The 14,744-nt window shown below is 57.5% G+C and overlaps 1 protein-coding gene and 1 non-coding gene across 5 annotated transcripts; both read right to left on the bottom strand.

Annotated features, from left to right (window-relative positions):
- Window positions 1-3,430: 3,430 nt before the first annotated feature.
- Window positions 3,431-13,445, bottom strand: NOP53 (NOP53 ribosome biogenesis factor). Of its 4 annotated transcripts, none has more exons than XM_057534195.1 (13): window positions 13,210-13,445; window positions 12,387-12,451; window positions 10,435-10,543; window positions 9,588-9,787; window positions 9,169-9,239; window positions 7,914-8,009; window positions 6,542-6,646; window positions 6,267-6,470; window positions 5,373-5,548; window positions 5,080-5,146; window positions 4,234-4,310; window positions 4,082-4,138; window positions 3,431-3,686 (listed from the first exon to the last, which is right to left on the bottom strand). In XM_057534195.1, exons 1-13 carry the CDS (start codon window positions 13,434-13,436, stop codon window positions 3,449-3,451), a joined length of 1,692 nt encoding a protein of 563 aa, XP_057390178.1. In that variant the 5' UTR covers window positions 13,437-13,445; the 3' UTR covers window positions 3,431-3,448. The 4 variants fall into 4 exon arrangements, with proteins under 4 accessions (XP_057390178.1, XP_057390179.1, XP_057390180.1 ...); XM_057534197.1 differs by lacking the exon at window positions 3,431-3,686 and adding an exon at window positions 3,755-3,814; XM_057534196.1 differs by lacking the exon at window positions 6,267-6,470.
- LOC114236120 (small nucleolar RNA SNORD23) lies at window positions 4,923-5,033 on the bottom strand. The gene has a single exon (XR_003622145.1). It is a non-coding gene; the product is annotated as a small nucleolar RNA SNORD23 (small nucleolar RNA).
- Window positions 13,446-14,744: the final 1,299 nt, after the last annotated feature.

Genomic DNA, 14,744 nt, shown 5'->3' with positions numbered 1-14,744 from the left:
ACAGCACATCAAGGCATCTATGTCCATATTTTGAATTCCTATTTTTAAAAAAGTTTGGAAAAGCTGGAAAAAGGCTGAAGATGGAAAAAGCATCCCCTGGAATCCCCCACCCAAGAGACTCTGGGCACAGGGTTAGTTCAATGAAGCCCAGCATGGATGGGGGCAGATTCTGTTTCCTTTATTCCACAAAACAGCAGAACATAAACACATTCCGGTTATTACGCATGCTTCCGACCCCTGGGTTAGTGGCCGCAGAGGCCTCCCTCCCCCGAGTGGCCAGGCCCATCCCACGGCCATTACCACGCTTCCTTCCATTCTACACAGCGCTCTGACTGACCTGCCTCTGCATTATGCTTTTCCCCAAATTTCCGGCCATTTCCTTCAGGCATGTTCCCAAGAGTGCAATCAGTGGGTCAAAAGGTAAGAGCATGTGTGAGGAGTCTTTGGCACAGATTGCAAGTTTCCACACTTTTTTTTTTCCCATTTTTGTTTTTCCCTAACATTATAATACACTCATCTAGGGCTTACTCTGTGCCAGGCCCCTGTCCTAGGCACTTCTGTGTGCAGATGCCACCCTTGGAATAACCCAACGAAGTAGGCACTATCATTATGTCCATTTTGCAGATGGGGACTCTGGGGCACAGAGAAGTGAAGTAACCTTCACGAGGTCACACAGCTAGTATGTAACGGAGCTGGGATTTGAAATCAAGACTCTAGCTCCCAAGTCCATGCTCTTAACCACAATTTAAGGCTGCTGCCTACAGATGGCTTCCATCCTTTAAATAACCAACTCTAGCTCCCTCTGCAGTATAGATGCACTATCATTTATTCAGGCATCACTCAACTGGTGGGTAATTCACTTTTTTTAATACCACGATTGGGCAGATTCAGGTTTTGTGGTGCCTGAAGCTTTTACAATTTGAGGGACCCGCTACAGGAAAAATAGTAAGTTACAAGTTCGAAAGGAAGTGTAGGACCTTGGAAGGGACCAGTGCAAGTAATTGACTTTGAACCTTAAGGCTCCATCAGCATCACGCTAAATCCCAATGTGCTTTTTCCCAATAATTATTAGCAAGATTTTCAAATGGTAAAGGCAAGCGAGTTTTCCTGGGAGCACCCATATGCACCAGCACCTAGATTCTACCGTTAACATTTCCCTGAACTTGTTTGATGACACATCTGGGCATCTGTCCCTCCCCTATCTGTCCGTTCATCCCCTTTATTTTATGCATTTCAAAAAGAAGTTGCAGACATCAGGGCACCACTGCAGCTTGCAAATCTTTAACTGGAGTTCAGCATTTTAAATTTTTTTCTTTTAATGTAAAAATCAGAAGTGAAATGTAATTGATATGCAGGGAAACCCACAAACCTGTCTTTGCTGTTACCCCGTGTTTTTTGCACACAGGGGAACAAACGCATTTCCCCAGGACATTAAACAGTGAGAACTTCCTGAGGACTCTGCCTAATGCCCCGGCTGGCAGAATCTGCCCTCGGATAGCTGGGACCTCTCCATCCCCCGGGGAACCCAGCATTTGACAGATGCTCTGCTGGCCATCTCTGGACATTAAGAGTTTCCTCCCTTTTTCCAGCAGCTTCCTTCAGACTCCCTTCCCAGGATGAAGTTACTGGGTCAAAGGCTGGGGCTTAAGGCTTTAGCAGACACCAAGTGGCTTCCATTTGCACCTCAACCTACCATCCTCTGCCCCCTCCCCTATACACACACGCACACTGCAGTTTTCTTGTCTGTATAACAGTCCTTTTTAAGATGGGAGAAGGGGAGGAACAGCAGGAACAGTTCCTTAAATTGTGATGTGGCGGGAAGGAGGAGGCTCTGACGTTAGTCTCTCCCTTCAGCCATTTGTTTTATAAATTGCCTGCTATATTTTTATAAACATCTTGTCCTGGAGCAACCTGCCTAAAGGCCATGATAAAAAATAGAGAAAGACTAACAGAAAACTAAAAGCAATGGACACTCCTGACAAGATACCATGCACAAAGTCAAAAGGAAGAGCCTGGGAGAAATGTCTGTGACATGTATGACAGTCTTCAGACCCATAATAAATAAAGAGCTACTATAAACAAACAAGAAAACAGCCCAGGAGGAAAATGGTCCAAAGATTTGAACCAGCATGGAAGAAACCACCAGTGATCATATGAAAAGGTGCTCAACCTTACTGGTAACCATGCACGATAAAATAAAAAGTGAGACCATACCGTAGCAAAGCTATGAGCAAACAAGGGGGGGACTCCTATATGCAGAGAGCATTTTGGCTGGATCCAAATGACCTTTTAGATACACTTTCCCTGTAGCCCAGAGATCCACTTCCAGGTACTTGGCCTACAGACACATGTGAAACGGCACAGGTACACAGGTATCCCCTCCAGCTTCACCAGGAGCAATATGGGCCTGGGTGAGTGGAATCACAGCACGGTTGTACAGTGGAATTCTCTGCAGCTGAAAAAAAGAATGAGGACGCACCCTACACAGTCATAAATTCCCCAACATGTACTAAACGGCAAGTTACAGAACCACATATGGTATGATCCTATCCCAGACACAGAAAAATTAAAACACTATTTTCCAACGTATACGTATGTAATTTAACAGACTCACACGTGGAACATGACGGAACCCTTCAGAGCAAACTGCAGAGACGGCTACCTCTGCAGAGGGTTAGGATGGAGGGCAAAGGTCAGGGGTGACGTTCACATTTCTCTGGTATGTGTATGAACCGTATCAATGACTTACAGTGAGACAACAGTCTTTCATTACTTGTAGCATAAGTGTTTTTAAGTCCTTTATAGTGGGGGTGGGGGGAGGATCAACCTCCTTTCACGCGCTTCCGTTTCCTCACCTTTAGAAAGGGGATAGGGATGGGGACCTCCCTGGCGGCCCAGTGGTTAAGACTCTGCGCTTCCACTGCAGGGGGCGAAGGTTCAATCTCGGCCACGTAACAGATGCCGCCTGCAGCACGGTGCCGCCGGAGAAAAAGGGGGCGGGGCGGGGATAGGTAATTCCAGCCCTCCTAAACTGGCTGTCGCGAGGGCTTGATGAGAAAGGATAGGCGGGCAGCAAACTTCAGCTGCTGCTCTGAACGTGACACGCCTGCAGTCAAGGTGCCTGCGGTCAAGGTCCGCCTCCCTGTCACTGCAGTGCAATGGGCCACCTCCCCCCACCAGAAACCCAAGTGCAGCCCTCCCCTCCCACACCCAACAGCGGCAGGCCCGTCTCCTCTGCCTGCTTCTGTAAGCCGCTGCTCACTCCCGGGACGGACGCCCCTGCCCCTGCTGGACACGCCCTCTGCCACGCCCTTGCTTCCCAGCAGCCTTTGGTGGAGACGAAGGCCCTGGTACCCACATCCCTGTGTGCTAGAGGGGGACACGCAGAGCTGCCCCCAGGAGGGAGACAAGTCACACGCGAGGCCTGAGGTGTTGGTCAGAAGGTGCTTTATTGGGGGTTCCCTGGTGGCGCAGTGGTTGAGAGTCTGCCTGCCAATGCAGAGGACACGGGTTCGAGCCTTGGTCTGGGAAGATCCCACATGCTGCGGAGCAACTGGGCCCGTGAGCCACAATTGCTGAGCCTGCGCGTCTGGAGCTGGTGCTCCGCAGCAAGAGAGGCCGCGATAGTGAGAGGCCCGCGCACCGCGATGAAGAGTGGCCCCCGCTTGCCGCAACTGGAGAGAGCCCTCGCACAGAAACGAAGAGCCAACACAGCCATAAATAAATAAATAAATAAAACAAAAAAACAAACCCCCCAAAAAAGAAGGTGCTTTATTGAAGGGCGGGGGCTCCAACATCTCGCAGCAGCTACAACCTGGGGACAGAGGAGAGGCTGAGGGTGGACGGGGGTGCGGGGCCCCACATCCTCATCCACGTGACACCCCCTCTTCTGGTTTGGGCCCTTCCATTTCCCCTCGGGGACCCTCCCTTGGCCTGACTCTGCGGTCACGTGGCTCTGGCAGGCTGACCCTGTCCCGGGCCTGGCCAAGGGAGCATCGCTCCATCACTGGCCACAGCGACCGGGTCTGGGAGGGCCCCGGGACCGCTGGGGACCACCGGGGAGAAGGGGAGTGCCGCTCACTGGATCTCGCGGAACGCCCGCTTCTCCACCAGCTTCACTTTGTGCTTGCGCTTGAACCTGGGGGAGGGAGAAGAGAGCAGTCGGCGACCTCAAGCCCCTCCGGCGCGGAAGGTTCCCGATGCCCGCCCCGCATGGCAGCCCCCGGCTCTCACTTGGCTCGCTCCCGAGGCTCGATCATGTTTCTCCTCTGGAAGCTCTTGAACCGGTCCCGGAGGATGTTGCCCTCAGGCTGCGAGACACGGACAGGGACGCCTCAGCGGGTGCCAGGCAGAAACCCTAGGGCCCTGACCACTCCACAGGGTCCAGTGGAGGGGGTGGGGGGAGTCAGCCCCGCAGTCCCATTAGCCAAGCCCCCAGTCTGGCCTCACGTACACCAGGGGCTCAGCCCGGCCCTGAGCTCATGGGGTGACAGGTACTGAGCCGTGGGCCGGCCCTGAGCTGGGTCTGGAAGAAGCAACAGGAAAGAGGCTGGAGAAGGGGAGTGGGCGTGGCCGGCAGAGGGAGCAGCAGGGGCAAAGGCGGGGTCAGAAGAAGAGTGCACGGTCGGCCCACTAAAGCACAGCTGGCTGGAGCCCCGAGGCGCGCCAGACCACACAGAGTCCAGACCACAGAGTCCGTGGCCGTGCGAGGAGCTGGGGGCACTGGGAAGCCACAGCAGGTTCTGAGCGGGGGAGGAACAGGGTCTATTTTGAGCTTTAGGAAGACCCCTCTGGGACAGAAGACGCTGAGAGTGGGGGCCGGAGACCAGGGGCTACAATGGGACCTGGCCAGGAGGAACGGTCTTCTGAGGGCCCCAGGCTCCAACTATCCATCACTCGGCCCCTCACCCCCGGGGACCCCGTGCCCTCAGCCCCCAGGCATCAGCCCAACCAGCCCAGCCTGGGGGCAGCCATGATGTCGCCCATAGTCCCTGGGGGACGTGGGGAGCAAGGATGGGTATCATCACCAGGCACGGGCGTCTCCCCTACAGCACCCCAGCCCCCCAGCCACATAAGTACCTTCAGGGTCCTGAGTGAGTCAGACAGCTCCGAGCTGAGCTGCACGTCAATGTCGGGGTCCTGATACCTGGGGAATGTGGGGCGTCCGGGAGGGGGGGGTCAGCCTGGCCCAGGACACAGGCCAAAGACCCCTCTTGGGAACAACAGGCTGGGCAGTTGGGTTGAGAACACGGAACTTTGGTGGAAAGAGATGGTCTCCCAGGAGGGGCCCAGGCTGAGCAAAGATAGGAAGGCGCCAGATGGGGGATATGGACCCCAACGGCCTCCCAGGGAGCCCCCAGCCCGGGCCTCACTTGAGCCGCCCCAGCCGGCGGGGTCTGTCCGCCTCTGCCAGCCGCCGTGCCTGCCGCCGCTCCCGCTGTCGAGCCAGCTCCGCCAGCCGCCGCGCCACCTGCGCCTTGATCCCACGCAGCCTGAAGACCTCCTGGTGCCGAAGCCGGGCGGCCCGCACGGCAGCCTGCTGCACCCTCTGCGGAGACGGGCGAGGTCAGAGGCCAGGCCGAGCACGACCCGGCCCCGGGGGGCCTTTCCTCCACCTGCTCCCAGGTCACAGCAGCTGTTTAGCCACAGTGCTTGCTTTCTTTTCTTTATTTTTAAAATTTGTTTTTGGCTGCATCTTTGTTGCTGCGCGTGGGCTTTCTCTAGTTGCGGCGAGCAGGGGCTACTCTTCGTTGCAGTGCGCGGGCTTCTCATTGTGGTGGCTTCCCTTGTTGCGGAGCACAGGCTCTAGGCCCACGGGCTTCAGCAGTTGTGGCTCGCGGGCTCTAGAGTGCAGGCTCAGTAGTTGTGGCACACGGGCTTAGTTGCTCTGCAGCATGTGGGATCTTCCTGGACCAGGGCTCAAACCCGTGTCCCCTGCACTGGCAGGCGGATTCTTAACCACTGCGCCACCAGGGAAGCCCAGCGCTTGGTTTCTGAACCGACCTTCCTTACCCGTTTTTCTCTGTCTGTGGTTCATAAACCCTCCCCACCCCCCACCCGAACATCATCACCAGGGCAGCAGGCCTGACGTGGCGTGTTCCCCGCTGCATCCTCTGAGCCCAGAGAGGCATCTGGAGGATGCCAGGAACTAGGTCTCGGCTGACAAAGCAGCTTCAAGGATCCCAAACAGCCCAAAAAAGCAGGCTGCCGACAGGGGAAACCAGGCTGCGGGACCGGGCAGAGCAGACGGGGCCCACGGTGCTCACCAGCATCCGGGCGGCCTTCTCCCGCCGCCGCCGCTGCTCCGTCTTCTTCTCCGCGGAGGCCGGGCGGGCGGCTGTGGGCGAGGCCTCTGCTCGCGCGGCCCGCTCCCCTCCAGCCCCGGGCCCCTCGTCCTGGCCCTCGCCCGGCTCCCCTTCCCCGTCCGACTCCTCCAGCAGCCCCTGGCACATCTCCTGGAAGGCAGACTCCTGGGGGGAGGGGGCGGGTCAGGCGCACGGCGGGGAGCGGGCTGTGGGGGGGGCGCGCGGGCCCGGCTCACCTGCGTGGCCGCCTGCTCCGAGGCCGGCGGGGCCAGCCGCCGCTCCAGCTGCTCTGCTGCCTTCTGCCGCCGCAGCTCCACCTCGTGGGCCGCCCGGAGCAGCGTCTGGGAGGGGGCGCGGACGCAGGTGAGGACCCAGGCCCTGGAGGCCTCTCCTGGGAGTTACCGACCCGGCCCTCTTACCTCCCACCTGCACCCCCACCCCAGGGCTCAGCCCACCCCCCTCGACGGCCCAGGCGCCCCCTCCTCTCCCTGGCCTCCCTGCACCAGCCCAAGGGGGTTTCTAATCCCTAACCTCCCGTCTGCTCTGCCCGTTCTCTTAAAGGACAGTCTGGTCTCTACACACTGCAGGGTTCCACTTCCAGGAAGTGCCCTGAACAGGCACACGCGCACAGACAGGAAGAAGTGGTGGATGCCAGAGACCAGGGGAAATGGGGAACCGGGGGGTGACGGCTGATGGGCGTTAGGTTTCTTTCTGGGGTGATGAAAATGTTCTAAAATTGACTGTAGTGACGGCCGCACAACTCTGCATATACTAAACACCACTGAATCGTGTCCTGTAGGGGGGTGAATCACATGCCTGGAAATCATATCTTGATAAAGCGATTATGTTAAAAAAGAAACAGAAGAAGACAGCATCTCCCTCTGCGCGCAGCTCCTCCGCCTGCGGCCGGCCTCGTCCTCTCAGTGCTTCGTGCAGCGCTGCCGGCTCCCGTAGATGCTGTTCCCCGGCAGAGGCACGCGGCCCCCTGCCACTGCTCAGCTAAGAGTCTGTCTCACGGTGAGCAACGCTGAACAGCATTCACAGGAGCACCTGCGTCTATTCAGCGACCTCGATTTCTCTCCAGGAACCTGAGCTCCCAAAGGGCGGGGGTTTGTCCCCTCTCTGTTCGTGACATCTGTACCCAGCAGATGTCTGTGAGATAAACACTGACTCTTGCCACCAGCTTTTCCTGTTGCTAAACTACCTTCGCCCTTGCACAAAGCTTACTCGGTCACACGTTTTGTTGCCAACAGTTGAAAGCCTTTTGCATTTATGTCCCACAGAGTTCCTGAAAGGTACCACGGTCTCACCCATCTCTGGGCCTTTGCACATGCTGTTCCCTCTGCCTGGAACACCCCCCTTCCTTCCTCTCTTACCATAACAAACTGCCCCCAGTCTCAGCTCTGATGCCCCCTTCTCTAGCAAGCCCTTCCTGACTCCCAAGGCTGGGTCTGATGCCCCCCCCGTGCCCTTCCATCCCAGCCCTGCCCACTCTGGGTCATCACTGTCTGGGAACAGGTTTGTCTCCCCGACTGGACCACGAGCCCTGGGAGGGCATGCCGACCAAGCGGCCAAGCACCAGCTGAGAGGCCTGGCGGGGCAGCGTACCTGGTGGTCCTCAAAGGATGGGTTGTAGGAAGCTCCCGCGGGCGTCACCTCCACGGCAGGCGCCTGGGAGGGCTTGGTGTGGAGATGCTGCGGCCGCTGGAGGAGGACGAGACCAAGAAAGGGTAAGGCCCGGGAGCGCCATGACTCAAGCTCCGACAGGTGCCGGGACCCCGGGCCCGGGAGGCGGCAGAGGCCTCAGCACGGCGCACAGCCTTCAAGCTGGGAGGTGCCTGCGGCATCCGGAACGATGGACAGCTGGTACCGCGGGCGCAGCAACCCCAGAACGAGCACGCAGGGACTCTGCTTGCCTATCCTGAGTAGGGTCCCTGTCGCCAGAGCGGTGGGGAGGGGTGAGACTTGCAAAACTGTATGGTACGGTCATCAGGCCATCACTGAGATCGGCAGCTGTGCTCGGCAGAGGGCACGAGGTTCTGCGTCTGTCAGCGCAGGACACTGCAGACAAGGGCTGACGGACACTCAGAGTGTAGCCCTGCGCCCCCGGGAGCTTGGGAGAAACGCAGGGCCCCGGGCTCACCTGAAACCCGCTAACCAGAACCTGTGCTTTAACAAACCCCCAGGGGCCCTGAGTGCACGCTCAGCTCTGAGCAGCAGCTCCCCGTCCGGACTTGCCGCGTCCCTGCCCGGCCGGCCTCCACCCCAGCAGAGGCCCCCCGTCTCCAGCAGAAGCCTGGGGGTCGCCCCTGACGCCCCCTGCCCCTCCCCACAGCCAACTGCCCGCCAGGCTGGGTGCTTCCGCCCAAGGACTTGCCTTGGGTCGCCCCCTCCACCCCCGTGCTGGGGTGCCCGCCCCCACCTGTCCCACCTCCTCAGAGCAGCCCACAACCCCACCGCTCCCGTGTGCAAAAGCACTTAGGATAGAAGCCCACAGCCCCAAGTGGGCTCCCCGCAGCCTTCTCCCACCCCCGACCAGCGGGCCTCCGCACCCTACAGCCCCCCCTCGCTGGAGGCTCTGCCCTCCCATCTCTGCAGCCTCGCTCACTACACCAGGTCTCCGGCCCCTTAGTACCATCTTACTTTCCAGTGAAGGTTTCCCTCCTCTCCCTAAAGCATGTCCCACTGACCTGCCACCACTCTGCTCTGTGCCCCGGAGGCGGGACTGCCTGCCCGGCTCCAGCAAGTGGGCTCCGGGTCACAGGCCGGTCGGGCTCGGACGCTGAGGCCCCACGGCCTGAACGCTCCCCAGCCCCGGGCTCTGACCCCTATCACCCCGGACGCCCTTCTGACGAATTCTCACCTTCACACCTTTCTTCTTGGTCTGCTCCAGGAAAAAAGGGTCCTGGCGCTCCAAGGGCCGGTCCAGAGGGTCTGCGGAGGCAGCGAGGGGCGGCTGCTGGGGGAACTTCGGGGCCCTGAGGGGCTCCCTCCCAGCCCTCCTCCCTTAAGATGGCACTGAAGCACTGACCGGAAGACGGCCCGGGAAGGACTGACTCTCAGACCCCAGAGGGCTTCGAATGCCAGGCAAAAGCGCACGTGGACGGGGTCCAGAAAGCAGAAGAGACCCAAGGCGGAGGGGCAGGAGCCGGCCACTTGGAAAAGGGGAGCACGAGCGGGAAAACGGTGCCACTTCAAGACACCTGACTCCGCCGAAGACCCTCAAAGCAACACCGCAGGGCGCCCCCCTCAGATACGGTGCGCGGCAGCAGGGACACTCACTGTCTTTGACCCAAAGGTCGTAGAAGGGCCGCTCGACCGTGTCCTGGGGCCCGGGCTTGGCTCTGACCGCAGGAGGGTTGAGGAGCCGGGCCTGAGCCCTGCGCGCCTCCCGGGGCAGTTCGCCCTGCTTTGCCAGCCTCTCCCATAGCTGCTGCTTCCGCTTGAGCTTCCTGGCGTTGGGGACCTGGTGGGCAAGGACGCTGGGCCGGGGAGAAGCGGCGCGGGCGCAGCGGGTGAGGCGGGCTCCCCCTGTCCCCGCCAGGCAGCCCAGCATCTCCTCCCTCCACAGGGGCCTCCTCAGGCTTCCCCTACTCCTCACTCGATCCAGCAGCTTTGGAGACCATCTCCCCACGTCTGCCCCCAGCCCAGGCCTCTCTCCTGAGCCCCAGACCTGACAACACAACAGCCCCTGGGGCCCTTGCCCTGGCTGTCTCCCAGGGACCGCACACACCATTTCAAAACCAACCTCAGCGTCGCCCCACTGTCCGCCCCATCAGCCATCCACGCCCCACCCCCAGGGTGGGGTCAGGGGTCAGTCACTAAGCCCTGCCTGACCCACCCCCTGGCCGTGGCTGCCCACCCAGCACCCCCTTCCATCCACAGAGCCCTCGGCCCCGTCCAGGCCCATCCTCACCCGCCCAGCCACAGCGCCCTGGCCCCAGCCTCACTGCCCCCAATCCGCTCTCCAAAGCGCAAATCCGACCCCATCCTCCCCTCCAGTGCCCTTCACCTATCACCCTCCCTCCCCAGAATTCCTTTAGGGTCAGGAAGTGAGTAGGGCCTTCACAGAAGGGTGTGAGGCCAGAACCAGAGGAGAAGGAGGGTCTGGGGGTGGTGGGACACTCACTCTTTGGGTGCAGGAACCTTGGATGTGTTCTCTAGGATGAGGTCGATCCGAAGGGGTTTCTTGAGAAGCAGCGACTTCTTCTGACCTTTGGTCCTCTTCTTGTTCAGCTCTGGGGGTGGGAGAAAGGAAAGAATTAAGGCCTCAGGCCTCCTCACTACCCAAGACCAACTTCCCACTCCCCTCATTCCGGCTCCCCTGGAGACCTGCATCCCAGTACAGACCTGGAGGCCCCAGGCTGACCCCAGGCTCCCACCTGAGGAAAGAGGCCCCCGCAAGGGCAGCGCCCAGGGTGCCCAAGCTGTGACTCCCCACACCACACCCATTTCCTGGGCCAGCTGGAGGCAGCCCTGTGCTGGGGACACAGAGGAGTCAGACCCACAGCCCTGCAGACAAGGGGCTTCCAGAGGCAACAGGGAAGTGGCCACAGAACCCTTAATGCTAACAAGGAAGAAAGCAGGTGGTCAGGCGACATGAGGCCCAGGGAGCTGGACTCAGGACCCAAGACGGCCGATTCTTAGCACAACAGCATTTTCTGCTTTTACTTCTAAAGCCTAATAGTAAAAAGAACTCTAGAACAAAACATACTAGGATGGAATCCGCATCCTTCCATTTGCTAAGGGACCTCATGAAAGTGACTTTGCTCCTCTGTGCTGCCAAAATGAGGTTTAATGCCTACCTCACAGGATCAGGCGGAGATGTATCGGGTTGACTAAAAACGTCGTTCGGGGTTTGCCATAACATCTTACGGAAAAACCCAAACCAACTTTTCGGCCAACCCAATAATTGCAGCTGGCCATTGAACAACATGGGTTTGAACTGCGGGAGTCCACTCATACCAGGATTTGTTTCAATAGCAAATACTACAGGAACATACGATCTGCAGTTAGTCGAATCCACAGATGTGGAACCAAGGTACAGAGGGCCGACTACAAACCACACGTGGATTTTCGACCCCATGGAACGTCAGTGCCCGACCCCTGCACTGTTCAAGGGTCCATCGTATTTCAAGATCCCACAGCACAGTGATCACCTGTGAAAGCGCGCAATCACTGTTATCCTTCTACTTTTTTTTTTTTTTTTTAAACCTAAAGCAGAATCTGTAACGACTTCCTCGCCTGTTCACCAGGGCAGCTCCCTGCCTTCCCCTTCTGTTCACAGAGCAGATCTCCTCACTCCTGTGAAAGTCAACCTCTTTAATACCCCTTCCTTACCTGCTCCCTCAAAGACCGCTCTCCCCCAAGAGGTCCTTTCATTTCCCTTAGACCAGATCCCTTGACTGATCTCATACATGCTCATAAAGGCCATCCTGCTGTTACAGCAGCCTGACGTTTTGCTCATTAAAGCTATCGGCTTTCCGGTTAAAACGGACCCCTTAGCTTTTCTAGCCCCTCCGTAAAACAAATTGCTTATTCTTCATCTGTTTTTCCAGATATTGACAGTAAACCTTATTACTCACTAAAGCAAACCCTAACTTGCTTCTCCTCCACTTGTTTTAGAAGGTCCCGACCCTGCATTTTGGCAAATTAAAGCAAGCGGGTCAAGAGGAGTCTCTTACCAACTTATTCAAGTTGATCCTTTTGTTCTCATTAAAGAACAAACATCTTATTGAGTAAAACAGGTATGATTCCTTACAGCAAGTCCTTGACTTAGTTTTCTGCAAATTAACGGAGACCTCCTGATTTATGATTATCTACTCAACAAGGCAGATCCCGACTGGATTCTCTGGGCATTGAGACCTCTCTGAAACCTCACACAAAAAAAATGAGTTCTTTAGGTTAGTCCCTAACTTGCTTTCTGTTCATTCCAGGTCTTCTTGTTTATATAGTAAAGACCTTTTTTTGCAGGTCTTTGCCACCCAAGCCACGTCATTAACACAGATCCTTTTAGAGGCTGAGAGAGCCTCAATAAGGACTAATCATCGCCATACACCCGCCACAAAAACACTTCCTCACCTTCATTCTTGGGGCCAGTGTCCACGAAGAACAGTTTTTCATCGGGGGCCTCTGATATCAAGCCACTGGGAGATGGAAATTCAGAATGTCAGCCATACATGTGAGGGAGAGGGGCACGAAGCTGCGGAAGGAGCAGGTTTAACCTCTCGGGCTCAGTTTTCCTGTTATGCTCATTCAAGTACGATCTTCCCGCCTGGGACCCCTCCAGGCCAGAGCCCCTCCCTCCAGTTTGCAGAATTTACTACTTAAAACGCACTAGGACTTCCCTGCTGGAGCAGTGGTTGGGAATCTGCCTGCCAATGCAGGGGACACGGGTTCGAGCCCTGGTCTGGGAAGATCCCACATGCCGCGGAACAACTGGGCCCGTGAGCCACAACTGCTGAGCCTGCGCGTCTGGAGCCTGTGCTCCGCAACAAGAGAGGCCGCGACAGTGAGAGGCCCGCGCACTGCGATGAAGAGTGGCCCCCGGTTGCCACAACTAGAGAAAGCCCTCGCACAGAAACGAAGACCCAACACAACCAAAAATTAATTAATTTTAAAAAAAGAAAAAAAACGCACTAAACTAGGCTGGGTGCATGGTTCGTACTGATACCGGAAAAGTGTTTGTGGTTTACCTGCATTCTAATTTAACTGGGCGTCTTGCACCCGGTGACCCTATTAAGTCCCCCAGGTTGTCACCCGGAGTTCCCAGTCCATCCCCTCGGCTTCCCCAGCGGTGCCGGACAGGGGCTCCCAGGCCCCCGGAAGTCCCCCCCAGGCAGCTCGGCCTCGCACCCCGCCACACAGAACGTGGCCCAGCTGTCCGCAGTCCCGCCCCACTCACCCGCTCGTGCGCTCCTGCAGCCGCACGTCCTCCAGGAACTGATCGACTTCCAATCCCAGCGGCTCCTGAGCGAGCCGCCGCCAGCCCCGCTTCTTATTTCTTGGGCCTCGCCGCCGCCGCCTTAGCGCCGGGTCCACCGAAGTGGGCCGCAGCCCCAGGAAGCCGGAATCGGCCTCGCTTTTCGAGCACTGCCCGCCGCCACCACCACCACCCTTTCCCACCGCCATCTTGTTAAAGGAAGAACTTGGTCTCCGGCTCCCGGAAATCCGGTTTGGGCATGCGCGCGCCGAAATCCCGCCCCCTCCCGTGACTTACTACCGGCGACCGCCATCTTGGTAGGGTGGCTGGAGCCGCAAAGGGGCGGGGAGGCTACTATCTTGGTAAAGGATAAATGGCTCCTCCCTCTTCTGCAGATTCCGGTCCGCCCCAGGTTGTAGGTTTGGGGCTCTAGCCCTAGGCGAAATACCTTTCCCGGCCGCCTAGGAATACTTTTAAAATATGAGTATCATTTTTAATTTGTTGAATTTTTTAAAAATCTAGTTTTCTTAAAAAAGAAAAGTTATACCCGTCAGTGGCAGATTCGGCACACGAGACTTTGCAATGTCAGAACGTTTGACCTGTCAATGTTCCAACCCTAGCATCTTGGAAATCAGAGTTTTCGGAATGTCGAGGTTGGGGGCACAGAACATTACGTGCGAGAAATGTTAGAAACATACATTATTAGAACCCTAGAAGCACAGGCTCAGAATCATTAATCTTGGGTAAGCTACATAGTTGTGCCTCAGTTGCTTCATCCGTAAAATGGGGGTGATAATGGTTCATCTGCCTCATAGGTTATTCTGGAGATTAAACAAGGTAATATATACAAAACCCTTAAGATTGTGCCGGGAACTAAATGTTAACTATTGTTATTACCTCGCCCCCTGAGACTTTATCTTAGAATCAATTAATCTATGCTGTTTACAAATAAGGAAGGGAGCTCAGATGCCCTTGGGCCCTGGCAACCATCCATAGGGATCCAGAGCCTCATAAGGCCGTTCTCCACTCGAAAAGGAAAAAGGCACAGAGAAGGAAGGCGCCGGGGGGGGGGGGGGGCGGGTTCACACAGCGGAACTCGGCCTGGGGAAGGTGACAGGCCCGGGATTCGGCCCTGGAGACCTGATCACCCACCACCTGGGGCAGGGGTTTCAGCGACGGGCCAGCCTAGCTCGCGTGTGTCCACCAGGGGGCGCCGGGAGCCGCGCCACCGGGCGCGCGTGGGCGGGGAGGGCGCGAGGCCAGCGTGTCCCGGGGGCCGTGGGTGTGGCCTTGGGTGTGAGTCGGCGGGACCACGAGCGGGGTCCCCCCTGGGCGTGAGCGAGCGCGTGCGCACACTTTGGTGGTCCTGATGGGCAGTATCACCTCCTCCCCCTCCGGGAGCCCGCTTGTCCTCGGTGTTACGTGTCAGGAGCTGTGTACCCAGGTTGTGTGGGTGGACGTCGGCGGGCAGGGAGGAGGACGGGGGCACCTTGTAACCAAGTTGGCACACACACACA

This window comes from Balaenoptera acutorostrata, chromosome 19 (genome assembly GCF_949987535.1).
Source record: "Balaenoptera acutorostrata chromosome 19, mBalAcu1.1, whole genome shotgun sequence".
NCBI lineage: Eukaryota > Metazoa > Chordata > Mammalia > Artiodactyla > Balaenopteridae > Balaenoptera > Balaenoptera acutorostrata.
This window is presented reverse-complemented; position numbering and strand designations above follow the sequence as displayed.

Bases quoted from the DNA above. Each gene is read 5' to 3' on its own strand.
- NOP53 (XM_057534195.1), bottom strand. From the start codon at position 13,436: ATGGCGGTGGGAAAGGGTGGTGGTGGTGGCGGCGGGCAGTGCTCGAAA. The intron at 9,788-10,434 runs GTGAGTGTCCCA...TCCCCGGCCCAG, and splicing joins AAGGTTCCTGCACCCAAAGA to CGTCCTTGCCCACCAGGTCC. The intron at 6,471-6,541 runs GTGAGCCGGGCC...CCCTCCCCCCAG, and splicing joins CGGAGCAGGCGGCCACGCAG to GAGTCTGCCTTCCAGGAGAT.